Raw genomic sequence first — 13,630 nt, forward strand, 5'->3', positions numbered from 1 at the left:
ATAACATTTGACTTGTACAAATAACATGTTCCATCTAATCCCTCAATCTGGGTCCCACAGGGGAAGGTGGAGGTGGAGGCGGGAAAAGAGGGGATGAAGTTTGAAGCAGGGCCCTTCTCCTTCTATGGCATGATGGCTCTGACCGCCTCACCAGGTAAAATCCTCTACCTCACTGTCACATGTGCATAGATCAGGTTAGATTTCAATCTCCTAATATCCTGCTGTTTTATGCTACTATAACACAGCAAAGGCTAAAAGTTAAAACTTTTCTTATGGTTTAAGTATTGACACTGTCAGTATTGATCTGCAACTTGTTTTTATATTTAGGCTGAAATAAACCATGGTAGGTTTACATGCAGGGAGGCATCACAAGTGTGGGTGGTGGCTGGTTTTTGAGTGGCAAGGTCAGTGGTGGGCTTCACAGTTGGACAATGCCACAGGGTCTGGCCTTACCCAGTTTGTTTGCCTTCACAATGTCCTTCCCAGGACTGATTTGGGATAGTAACCAAGTTGGCTGTTGCCAGTCTAGCAAAATATAGGTCAGTTTTGAATAATGTGAATTTAGCTGATAAAGTTTTAAAAACAATGTCTGCCCTGCAGTGACCTGTACATTAATAACATGCCTCAGTGTTCCACTTAGTTCATTCATAAACTGTGGATCTGTTCTCAGCTCCTCTGCTGAATCACTTGGCTGGCAGGATCTGAGAGACACCTACTGGTGACAGAAAGTATAGTAACCTCCCTCAGTAGACTTTCCCCAAACAGAAATCAATACTTTATGATTCTGCATGATATACAAGTTGCAGAATAGTTGAGGTAGGAGACAACGTGGGAGGAGGTGTCTATTCTTTGACCTCCTCATCCAATATAAGGCTTAGCAGATAGGTAAGAATGACTCCAACTACCTCTCCACTGAGAAGGGGTGAATATAGTCTGTATCACAATATTGGACTCCAGATTGGTTATTTTTTCACTATTTTTTTATTTGCATCAGGTATCTCTCACTTTTTGTGACAGATTTTTCTCTTCCTTCCTTCCTCCCTCACTCCCTCTCTCTCTTTTCCCCCTCTCCCCCCCAAGTCCCTCTGTCCCTGTCTCGTACGTTTGTGGTCAGTAGGGCTGAATCATTAGCAGGATCTCCAGGTACAGTAGCCTTTTCTTCCCCCCCAAACTACCTCTCTGAACACCCACGCTCATCTAATACCACACTAATATCATCCCATGCACCAACTCAGCATGAAAGTTTGAAAATTACAAAAATGTTTGTGTCTCATGTCACTCAAAGAGCCTACATTAAGGTTACATGGTGTGAGGGGTTTTTGTAATGCGTGCATGGAGGAATGTTTTACGATGCATTGCAACTTTAACCCTCGTGCACTACGTTAACACTCATAACTGCAATTTTTGTTTGTGTCTTAACATTTTGTTCTGCATTATTCATGTGGCTGCTGAATTTTGTTTTGTGTGACTTTGTAACTGTGCTGATGTTCAAAGTGTGTGTGGTCAGTGTTTCTGCCTGTTTGTAAATCTGTGTGTATTTGCGTGTGAGAGACAGAGAGAGGGAGAGAGAAAACGCAAATAGAGAAGAAATGGAAACAGATTGAGACTTAACACCCTCTTCCTCAGAGCCATTAGTCAAGTGGGTGAATGGTGTTGGAGACTGGAGGCCCCAGAATGGACCCAGGCTCCTCCCCTCTACCCTTTAACCCTCTCACTACATAAACAAGACCTATACAGTTACGGCCCCCTGCCGGACACCAGTGTGCACACACAAAGACACACACATACGCATATGTTCATATACACACACACTTGTTGATATCACACTGCCACGAGTACAAACACACCCATGTGTACCTGGAAATGCAGAGACACACTTGAAGACATGGCCACTCTCCCTCTCTCTGACTCACAGTCTTCAGCTCCCTCACCCCAGGTACAGCAGTGACCTACAGTGCACCTTGAACATACTCAACCGGCTTGCTGCTGCAGTGTGTGTGTGCGGCCGTGCACGCTTGAGTATACGTCTGTGTGTGTGTGCGCGCGTGTGTGTAGTTGCATTATGTGTGTATTCTCTCCTCACCACGGTATTCTGTTTTGACCTGGCCCCTCTGGCCCCTAGAAAGTGGAGTACTAATCCACAAGAGTTCACATGCCAGGTCTTTGGCCTACTGCGCTTGGTCCACACACTCACACTCTCACACACACACACACACACACACACACACACGCACACACACACACACACACACACACACACACACACACACACACACACACACACACACACACACACACACACACTCTCTCTCTCTCTCTCTCTCTCTCTCTCTCTCTCTCTCTCTCTCTCTCTCTCTCTCTCTCTCTCTCTGTCTCCCTCTCTTGCTCACACACACTCACTCAAACATGGGATTACATACATTCCAGTCGGCGTAGTAGCATTAGTGTAGCCAAGCCTTTTCCACTTTGTTGTGTGTGATTTTCGCTAGGCTTCTTTAAGAAGTGGAAAACATAATCTGGGTTTAATTAAAAAAAAAAAGAACAAGTCTTCTATGTGGTGGCAAGCAGCATCACTGGAGACCACCGCCTCATTCCCCATGAAATTCACTCCCGCACTGATAGGCTATATAGATTAGGTTTCCATACGTCTCAGCAAGAACCTGTGGTGATATCTGACACTTGGGAAAAATGTCAATTACATTCACCAGCACACAGGATCTAATGCAGCTGCCCCGTGTGCTGCTTAAATAGTTGGGTGGTTACATAGAAACCTGGCTTAGATCTTAGAGGAAAAGGCGGGTGAGAGCAGGTGCATTATTGGAGTTATCACATCCTTTGTAACTGTGTTACTACACAGTTACACATTGAACCTACTTCATCTGTTGTCTATGTTTTAAAAGTCCACTTCTGTTGTATCATATCCTTACAGAGAATAAGTCTCCCCCACGACCGTTTGGACTCAACCACTCAGACTCCCTGAACAGGAGTGATCGTATAGATGCCATCACACCTACCCTTGGCAGCAGTAACAACCAGCTCAATGCCTTTCTGCAGATCTATGTACCTGACTACTCTGTCAGAGCCAGCTCAGACCTGCAGTATATAAAGGTGAGAACGTACACAGGTGAGCTGGGATACATTCATACACGTTCACTGATGCTCACATGGGTTTGACAAATACAGGTTTTTGAAAGCTGATGCAAATACTGATATTTTTTATATTGTGAACCAGACAGCGCTGTCTGACCAATTTCATGCAAAAATATTACAAGGATTTAGTGTCATCTATCAGTCATCTCTGTTTGACACCACTCACTTTATGGGACTAGCATCTTCAATGTAATTGGCTTGAAGTTCTTGTACACGCCTTTAGGTTGAAAGGATTGGTTAACTCCCACCTCTCCTCAAGAGTATAGCAGTGTATACTGTCATCCTTCCCTTCACAATGTACCTTATCAAGACTCGCTTGATTCACTGTTTGCTACACCTTAATTACCTGAGCTATTACATGCCAGTGATTTTGATTACTGCCCATTTAATTCAGTAAAACCAGTCCATGGTGCAAGCTACTGTTACTAGTTCTTCAGCTGTCCAGCCACTGCAGTGACTTCAGTGACTCTGTTAACGTTGTCTGGTAACCAGCCACTTTGCTTGCTGGAACCAAACGACTAAGTTCACTCTATGTTGGGGATTATAGATAAACCACACGCCAAGAGGAGGCCCTGGCCATGCCCTAATTGTGGTTGTTCCATTGAGAGGAAGTACTTGCATTCGACATTTGCGTGGCACACGGACTAACAACATCCTGAGATTACTCTGTCAGAGCCCTCCCCGCGCTCACCTGGATGACAGAGCTCTACAAAAGAGGCTGGATTTTGTTCAAGTTAATGTGGAGCATGGCAAGCATGACCTGAAGCTTTTCCTGTCCAAAGTGCTCGTCACCGACAAATTAGTGGGAGTCTGGGCCATGACCCCCATGTCTCAGCTGCCGGCGGACCACACCGACCCCATCATGGAACCAGGTAAAGAACCAATCAGATGAGGATGGAAGGGAGGATGAATACTCACCCCCTACCCAGTTCCCAGTTGCTGTCGAGAGTAGCGAGCAGAACTCCACTACAGCTGGAGCTCTTTTTGGGAATCTGCCAATCCGTGGCCCATCGCCTCAGCCTTGACTGGCCTGCAGCCACAGCTATGGAGGAATCCCACAGGATGGAGGGTAATTTCCTTGCTCTGGCAGCAGTGAAGCAGTCGCTACCTCTTTCGATGGCTGTTACATAGACATTAAAAAGACATGGGACCAGCCCTCTACTGCAGCCCACTTGGCCCCAGACACCAATGTAGGTATAACAGCCCCATTTTGTGTCCCAAATGCTTGACAAGAGCATAAGGCTGTGGCCATCTGTGCCCCGGCCCAGAACACAGTATCAGTGGTGATGGCATATACAGTGTGGCTGAGCTGCAGGGAAACACTGGCAAGGCTCTGGAATGGGGAGAATCCATCAAAATCCCTGTAAGAATATCCGGATTGTTTGGCATTTTACCATGAGGCTCACACATTGCACAAATCAGAGTATGGGCAAAATCATGGTTCTGACATTGGTCGCCTAGAGACGTCTCTGGCTGAACATGTCTATAGTATCGGACGAGGAGGAGAGTGAGGATCATTAGTCTGTACTTCCACCCAAACAGGCCCTGCCAGCCATTAAACCAGCCAGAGCAAGGCACTTATTTACCCAGGTTGTTACAGTGAAACCAATAGCCCCAAACTCGAGGCTCAGGCACCCTCAGACAAGTCACCATCAGAGGGAATTGGCTCCTGAAGTGCCCACACACAATGCTGCGTTACACAGGCAATAACTCAACTCTGGTGGTGCTACCCCACCTTTCCTGCGGTCTGTGTCCAAAAAGACCCTCTTCTCTGTTCAGACAGATGGCAGGCCAATATAGCCTCACCCTGTTGATGCTTTTCAGCACCATTCCCCACCAGTTCAGTCCTCCTGTCAGCCCTTCTTGTATCTTCCTGGGCAGATAACAAAGGATATGTCCCTACCCCAACACTAAGGCCCAGTGCTGAGAGTGGGGAATAATGTGTTTGAAAACAAAAATAATTCTGCACCTCAGTTCAGAACAAGAAATAGTTAAACTAATTATAAAATCAGTAGGGGGTGCTGCTCCCCCTCCAATGGCATGGTAGAAGCCGCTCTACCTGACTGATTGTACTCTGTTATACGGCATGCATGCACATGTCAGTGTCTAACAAAGTTGCTCGCGTATAAGATATATCTGTGGCTCCTCGGTATAGTAGAGAATGGCCACAGCCTATAACTTCTGTCCAAAGCCCCGTTTTTTTTTTTTTTTTTTTTGGCAAATTTGGGCAATCATTTCAGAGAGATGAGATAATGTCCCTGATGGCCCAAAACGCTGTGCCACAGGACAATGTGCACTGCGGATATTACAGCTACTGCTTCATAATTCCTAAAAAGGCAGGGGTATTATGTCCTATTCTGGAGAGCTGAACTAATGTATCAAAAAGTTTCAGTTCAAGATACCAATGCATCAAGTGTTACCGTCCATACAGTCAAAGAGGGGGTTCACAGCAGTGGAAGTATGCGTCACAGCAGTATGCGTCCTGAAGGACGCATACTTTCACATTCCCACTTGCCCACCTTACAGGAAATACCTGAGGTTTGTAGGCAAAGCATATGAGTTCCTCATGCAGCCTTCAGGCCTGATTTTAGCTATTCAGGCATTCACAAAGTGTGCCAAACCTGCTCTAGCTATGCTGAGGGGCATACTGGGATGACATTCTTACTGGATCGAACTCTCTGGATCAGGCTGTAGAGAGCACAACCATACTACTTTACCATCTCCAGGCTCTCAGTTGGAAGATAGTCACAGAAATGAACATACTCACCTCCACACAGGTTGCGTTCTTAGGTGTGAGTCTGAATTCAGTCTAATACAGAACATTAGTATTGCAGCAGAGAACAGTGGTGTTTTACGCACTCCTGACACCTGCCATCAGCGGAGTGCATTATAGTTTGACTCTGACTCTTAAGTCTCATGGCTTCCACAGTAGCTGTAACTTTTGGCCTTCTACTGATGAGCACCGAGTCCTCCCCTTCCAACTGAATTCAGCCAGTTGTGCGCACCGAGACAGAAATGTTGGCTGCATGCATCTGGGTATTACACTAGGTGTACCAACACTAGGTGGAAAGGGGTGGAAATGGGCTGGTAGTATGGTAGTCTCTTGGAGGGTGGAAGTTGCCTTGCTTAGAGGATGCAGAGCTATATGCCAGGGCCACTTTTGTGCGAATGGCTAGGCAAATCTTGTGCCACATAAACTATCTGGAGCTGTACACTTTATTTTTGGTTCCGTAACAGTTTCCCCTCATCCAGGATCACCATGTATGGATGCACACAGATAGTGTGCAGGTGGTGTCACATGCTCACTCCAGCTCCATCAGCCAGCACACAAAATTCTGTTTTGAGGCAGCATGCACATGAAATCTGTGAGAACAACCCACGTACAAGGCCACTTGAACAACCACTTAAAGAATGGAGAATTCATCCTCGCATAGTGAAAGTGATGAGGACACACTCTGGCAAAAGACCCATCGATCTCTTTGCATCCAAACACACATTGTCCTCACTACTTCTCAGTGAAAGGACAGGATGCACCTCTCTGCGTAGATATGCTTACGCACTGCTCGTGCCACTTATGACTATATGACTCATCTCATCCCAGCAACACTGACAAGAGTGAGATGGGGGCGATTCAGTGCAGCTGATGCTGTTCCCAGTAAATATGACATCAAAGCCCAGACCTGTGCTGCCCCATTAAAAGGTCTAGACTAAACATATCAACAATCCAGAGCATCAGAGTCACATTTACTGTTCATTATGACCTGAAAAGGTCATAATGTCAGAGGCATCATACCACATCAGTGCTCCACCACAGCTATTTTGGCATTCCTGCAGAAGTTGTTGGATCAGGGCCTATTTGACTCTTAAAGTTTAACTAGCTGCCATCTCAGCTCATCACATTGACTTTGATAACATTACAGCAGGGGCTCATCTGTTGGCATATTGCTTCTTGAAAGGGCCATGCCACCTCAGCCTTTTGGCTAAAACTTAGGACATAGAGCTGAAGAGGTTGTCATATAAGACTGCTTTGTTGATTACCTTGGTGTTGGTTTGCATGTTGTCAGTCTGTATGCTTGGTCCATTTATCAATGCAATTTTCCCAGGCTGGTACAAAAGTTACATTATTTCCTAATGCAGCATTTATAACAAATGTGCCGAGAGACTTTAGCTCTTTGGCATTAGGGCTTTGAGAGAGAAATCAGTTTTTTAGCCAAAGTGACAGGTTGTTTGTGTTTCACACACCCAACTAGAGGTTCCCCTTTGTCCACATAGCACCTGTGTCCTTAGATCGTAGGTCCTATAACCATTGCTTGCAACTGCAAAGATAAGGCCACACCCTTGTGTTCCACGAGGAGCATGGCCACATTGTGGATCCTGTCAAATGATGTTTCTGTGAGTCTTCTCACACCTTTGACAGGTATTACCCATGTTTGGGCCAGGCAGTGTTGGGATCTGATGGGACAAGTCAGTAAATTCACTTTAATACAGCTCAAGGTCAGACTTTTCAGAGCATTGAAAGAAGGAATTGTGTCATAGGAAGTTGAGTGAAAGAGAACATCGAAGGAAGGTATCTGAAAGAGAATGTCCAGCTGCATATGGAGCTTTGGTTCTCTGAAGGAAATCGAGTGAGACATAACTCTAGGATGGCCACCAGAACAGGTTATAGTCCCCTGAGGGAGAGGTGGGGCTCGCCAGGTACTGGCCAGTCTTTTTAGATTAAAAATATGTATAAGAACTGTTGTGTCACATTGCACTAATTCAGAGAACCAAGGCTGCATACTGTACATGGTCACGTTTTCAGGGTTGAAAATTCACTGAAGCAGCATTTAGACACTTGTGCACTAAAATTTCTCACTGAAACCTGGACGATTCATTTTTTTTAGGGGTTCAAAGGTAGGGAAAACTCAGCAACAGTGTCAGCATTATGCCAGTGTTAATTGCTGAAAAACAGCTCTGAAGCAATCTGGATTTAAAAATGGGTCAGGGTTTGGAGGTTAGCTAGCTGAATGTATACAACTGGTTAGTGTAACCATTAATTTATTGTTGTTATGGGTAGTTACAATAATTTTTTGTATGAGCTGAATGTATTAGTAAGCACTGATATAGGATGGTGGATTAAACATTTGACAGGATTTTTAGGTGTCCTGATACATCGTTTTAACAGAAACTCTCCAGCTAATCAGATTCAAGTATTAGCAGTGGATATGGATAATGCAGGTGATAGCAGTTTTCCATGTGCCATGATATTCAACCTGATCATGGCTCTCTGCTTCACAGGTAACGCGCCAACAGTACCAGAACGCCCTGATGGCGTCACGCATGGACAAGACGCCCCAGTCCACAGACAGCGAGTTCACCAAGATCGAGCTCACGCTGACGGAGCTCCACGACGGAGTGGAGACGCCCGCAGTCACCACCACTGCTACCACCACTAGCACCACCTCCACCGTGGCCATAGCGGTGGCCAACGAGACGTCCCACTTGCTCAGCCAGCAGCAGAACTGTGTGGGCCTCAGCCGGAGCAACCACAGTGCCCACAATGAGGGACCCATCTAGCCCCCGTCGAGCCTGGTGGAGACCGGGTGGATGGGGGAGGAAGGGGGCAGGTCAAGCTCCACAGGCACAGAGGTGAACATCTCTGCCCTCCCCCACCACCTCCCCACCCCACCCACCCAGAACCTTCACCCTGTCTCATGGACAAAACAGGGGTGGTGTAGATGGAGATGAGGGAAAGTGTGGGGAGGGTGGAGTGAGGGTGCCACTTCGCCCCAGTCAGTGAGACCCTTATACACAGGAGCAATGGGGAAGAGGGGTGCTGGGGTTACCCCACCCCCACCCCAACCCCACGACCCACCCACCCACCCAAACGCTGTCAGAATCCCTACTGTACAACATCCTCTTACAGAGGGTGCGCTTGGACAAAACGTTTGACTGAGCTTCTTTTTTGGGACAATCCATTTACTTTCATTGCGGTTACTTGGACCAGTGGACAGCAGTGTGCATGCAAAACCCCCAGCCTTTCCCCTTACGCACACACACACACACACATACACTCACACACAGACAAAACACACAATACAACACATGCCGTACTTTCTCCTCAGGCCAAAGACTTTGGTCCCCCTCAATACACAGGACACATACTGTTTTTGCACACACAAATTCATACACATATCCAGATGATACACACACACAAACACATATATTCATATTCACACAAAGATACAAATGCAACTACCCACCTGTGCATTTTTCAGGGAGGCTCAGTTGGCTGTCAATCCCACCCATGAGGACTCACAAACAAGCAGAGAGCAAAGGTTAGTCAAAGACTGTACCAAATACCGCTTTGAAAGAAACCATTAAACCATGAACCAAGAATGTTTTCCTGTATTTATTTATTTTATAATAATGTATGTATATATGTAAGCGTGTAGACAGATATGACAAACTGGCATACAAACATGCATGAGCATGTACACAGAAGTTTGTGTGGGGTACATGTCATATCAAGAAGACATGCTACATATATAGAGCTACACATACATTCATGTATATGAATAGGTGAGGGTCTTTTACAGAGATGTATATTACAGATCTTGTTATTTTTACTATTATCCTAAATCAGGCTTATGGTACAGTATCTTTTTCACCTTTTTAAAAAAAGAATCACACTATTGCCTTTAAGATAAATCATATAATTAATTATTTTAACAAAGTGCAATGAAACACAGTTTATTTAAGAGATGATTATGAATAAAAAAGAAATCAATGTATTATAAATTGACAGATATATTTGTATGTATGTACTGTATGTATATGTATATTTGTTTTTAAAAAAAATAATGCTAAGCTGCAGCCATCCACAAGCAAAATTGTCCTTAGTCAATCTCTCTCTCTCTCTCTCTCTCTCTCTCTCTCTCTCTCTCTCTCTCTCTCTCTCTTTCTCTCTCTCTCTCTCTCTCTCTGTCCCTCTGTCTTTCTCTTTATGTTTTATGTATGATCATACATCCTTTGACCTCAAATGCAACTTCAATTATATTTTGATATGGGGGTTTTGGCTCCTGAAAACTACTTAGACTTGTCTACAACAATGTAGTGCAGGGGAATTTGTTGAGTGGGTGGGGGGTGGGGGGCTGGGTGGATTTGGGTGTCATTTTGGGGGGTGGGAAGGGTGGGGAGGGGTTCCAAGTGCTTACTTGGCACTTATGCATGTAGAGGTATGTGTTTTATTTTTGCCAATTTTACAAATAATCAAACTTGATAATTGCACAGTATTAATGACCTCATCTAACATGTTGAGCATCATCAACTTCACAAAAAGCAACCTCGACATTAAACATGTCCATGAATGATACAGAGCTATCCTTTATCAATGCCTATGTGTGTTGCTTGTGTGTGCAGGTGTGTGTGTGTGTGTGTGTGTGTGTGTGTGTGTGTGTGTGTGCCTTTTTTTTTATTATTTGCATTTTTAATCAGGTATGGTACATGTGTGTCATACCTAATTCCATAACCTCTACCTTAGACCTAGTCTCTTTCTTCAGGGCTTGCATAAATGGTCATTCACAAGACAGCTGGCTTTTTTGACATCAGGAAGTTTGAGTCAAATACAACTTAAGGACACACATCTGGTTAAATATTGATAATTCATTCTTTCATCACAGTATATTCTAAGGAAATCTTTAACGGCTGCTGTTGTTGCACAAACACAGGCCACTGTTAAGGGAGACATTTTTTTTTTATTATTTGTGTCGCTCTAGTAGAGTTCCAGTAAAGCTGTTCTGGTGGCTCAACTCCACACCAAGACACTTTAATGTTGATTTTTCCTTTCATTTGTCACCCGTCTGTATTTGCACATGTTTATTTCTTTCACAATCTCTCACACCCCCAAATGGTTCATTTCAGACATTTTTTTTTTTTTTTTTTTGGCCAGAATAATTTCTCTGCTTATCGCAATACTTCACACAGACAGAAATGTGTTTTAAAATGTGCACTAATGCCTGAAAATGTGCCTGTAAGCTCCAGTATCCCTAGTGTCTAATAATTACTTATTTCTAATCTGTTGCAGCCTAAACTGTAAGTCTGAAGTATGCAGGTGTTTTGATTCCAAGCATTCCATGTTTGGGTTTTTTTCATATTTAACAAATCCTCCATGGACACTGTCTATTAAAATAACATATATTTAGACTGATGACTTGTCACCATGTTGGTAATGTCAATGTCCTGAGGTTGAACTGATTCTTTTGAGCTTTGCAACTTGTAACCACTGGTGGTCGCTATTTCCATGCGTCTCGCGGTGTGTGGCAGCTGCTGGAAACAGCCCCTTCAGAGCAAATATGGACTAGTTCAGCCATGAGGGCGTCCTCGATGTATAACCAGACCTATAACACACCCACACTGTATGCCGTTGTTTTTGCTGTTGTTTACCGTTTACTTACAAGTGCTCCTATGCATCATGCCTGCTCTGCCCTGCAGGGACAATCACTCCAGCCATGAAGCGGTGAATTGAAACGATATTGCAGGACATTGTAAAATTGCACTAATGAACGTAGCTTCCAGTGAAGTGGATCTCAGTGCCTGACAAAAGAATGAGAAGCATGATAAGCTAAATGCAATTCAAAAGTCTATACACACACAATAAGAAGAACTGGGTTAAGCACTGCAGAGCCATGTGTCCAGTATAGCCTGTGGTAATAGTCCAGTGGTGGTTTCAAATAATGTGACTCGCCACACCACACACAATGTTTCTCTCTCTCTCTCTCTCTCTCTCTCTCTCTCTCTCTCTCTCTCTCTCTCTCTCTCTCTCTCTCCTCTGTGACTGTCTGCTGGGAGATATGCACCACTCTGTTCATGTCATATGGTTTCTTGCTGCTGCTGTATCTATGCGCTGTCCCTTTTTGCCACCATGTTGTTTCCTCAGCCTGAAGGCAACATTCCCCTTGCCTCCTCCAGCTGGGTGTACAATAAAAAGTGAATGATTAACTAAAAACAAACAAACAAAAAAAAAAAAAAAACACTGGGTGGCTGAATGTGCTGTATCTGTGGTCTGAAAGCTTTTTCTCTGGCTCATGTCCTTTCGAAAAATATGTATTTTCCTTGAATAAAACTAATTTTCTGGGCTACTAACTGAGCTAAACAAGAAGGCTACTGTTTTTTGGGGCTGCCAGAAAGCCCAAATCAGGTCACGACACTGTATATTGCAGATGCTTTTGGAAGGCTTTAAACAACACAACTTGATATGAATTTCCTGTGAATGTATTTTGGATGCGTTTGGAATGAAAATCAATACAAACAGTGATACCAAAACGATTCAGAAGAGTTGTCAAGTCAAGTCCAGGAGCAAGAAATAACTTTTCAGTGAAGTAGGCCGAAAAAGGAGGCCGCTGCCAGACCAGAAAGAATAGATGCTGCCAGTGGCGGACGCTCGCTGTTTGAAGGGCAGGGGCGAAAAAATAAAAAAGGGCACCTACTGCACGACAGGCCATCCCACCAGCGTGCAAAAAGCTACGATGCATCGTATGTGATGAAATAGTCTTTGTCCGTGATTACGATTAAAAAATGCACAGGGAAGTAAGAGCCTATCAAATTTTTATTCACAAACACCTTCAAAGTAAAACACAGAGGCAACTATTAACACTGGTTTCACACACACGCGCATGCACACACATTGCATTGTTGATTTATTTTTATTTATTTATTTATTTATTTATTTTGTATCCACGGACACTGGGTATAGATGTAATGCATTCCGTCAGTTATGCTTTAAAATATCAAAACAGGCTATGGTCCTATAATTTTACATTTTTGTCTTTTGTCATCTTGTCTTTTGTCACAATTGGAGGCGGGGAGAATGTCCCAGCTAAGAGAATGTTTCCTTCAAAAGCCGTTTCAAAGGAGCACCTAATTTATTAAAATGTATGATTATTGTTATTATTTATTTATTGCATGTATTAGCACCCTAGAGGGCATTTGACCTTTTTTTTTCCATGTGATGGGCAGCCAATGGGGCACTTCCTCTCGTTTTTGGGGCTCTTGAGGGCATTTTAGTGATGCTCTTTCAAACATGGGGCACCAGCGGGGTAGTCGCCCACTGGCCCGCCAGTGGATATTTTGCTAATAATTTCTTGCACGTTAACAATTAATCCTACCATAAATACCATTAATCCTTTTCAAAAGACATCTTTGAAGTGTTTGTCCTCACTGATTTAGAGGTTATACAGTACTTACATGAAGCGGCGCTAAGAACGGCAATGAAGATATAGCTTATGTGATTGTGTTTGCAAATACTCTATATACTGACAGTGAACACCTATAAGATTTAATACTTCAAATTCATATAATGACAGTAAAATATGGACAGGAAAAGTCCAAATAAGAGTAGAATGGCTAACAAAGATGGCAATGATCTCTTATCCCAGTGAATGACTGCAAAAAGTAAATGTCACAATCCATAATCTAGATTATTTTAGTGCGTACACTTTAT

The 13,630-nt window shown here is 43.9% G+C and overlaps 1 protein-coding gene across 2 annotated transcripts in view; it reads left to right on the plus strand.

Moving 5' to 3' along the window:
* The window catches only part of cnnm2b (cyclin and CBS domain divalent metal cation transport mediator 2b), a 39,668-nt gene extending 30,140 nt beyond the window's left edge, over window positions 1-9,528 (plus strand). The window contains exons 5-8 of one of the 2 annotated variants that reach the window (XM_030065468.1): window positions 61-154; window positions 1,081-1,143; window positions 2,930-3,108; window positions 8,428-9,528. In XM_030065468.1, coding sequence (XP_029921328.1) covers window positions 61-154; window positions 1,081-1,143; window positions 2,930-3,108; window positions 8,428-8,706 — 615 coding nt within the window. In that variant the 3' untranslated portion in view covers window positions 8,707-9,528. The remainder of the gene's footprint in view (window positions 1-60; window positions 155-1,080; window positions 1,144-2,929; window positions 3,109-8,427) is intronic. The other variant, XM_030065476.1, reaches the window with a different exon arrangement.
* The last annotated feature ends 4,102 nt before the right edge of the window (window positions 9,529-13,630 follow it).

This window comes from Myripristis murdjan, chromosome 1 (assembly GCF_902150065.1).
Source record: "Myripristis murdjan chromosome 1, fMyrMur1.1, whole genome shotgun sequence".
Taxonomy (NCBI): Eukaryota; Metazoa; Chordata; class Actinopteri; order Holocentriformes; family Holocentridae; genus Myripristis; species Myripristis murdjan.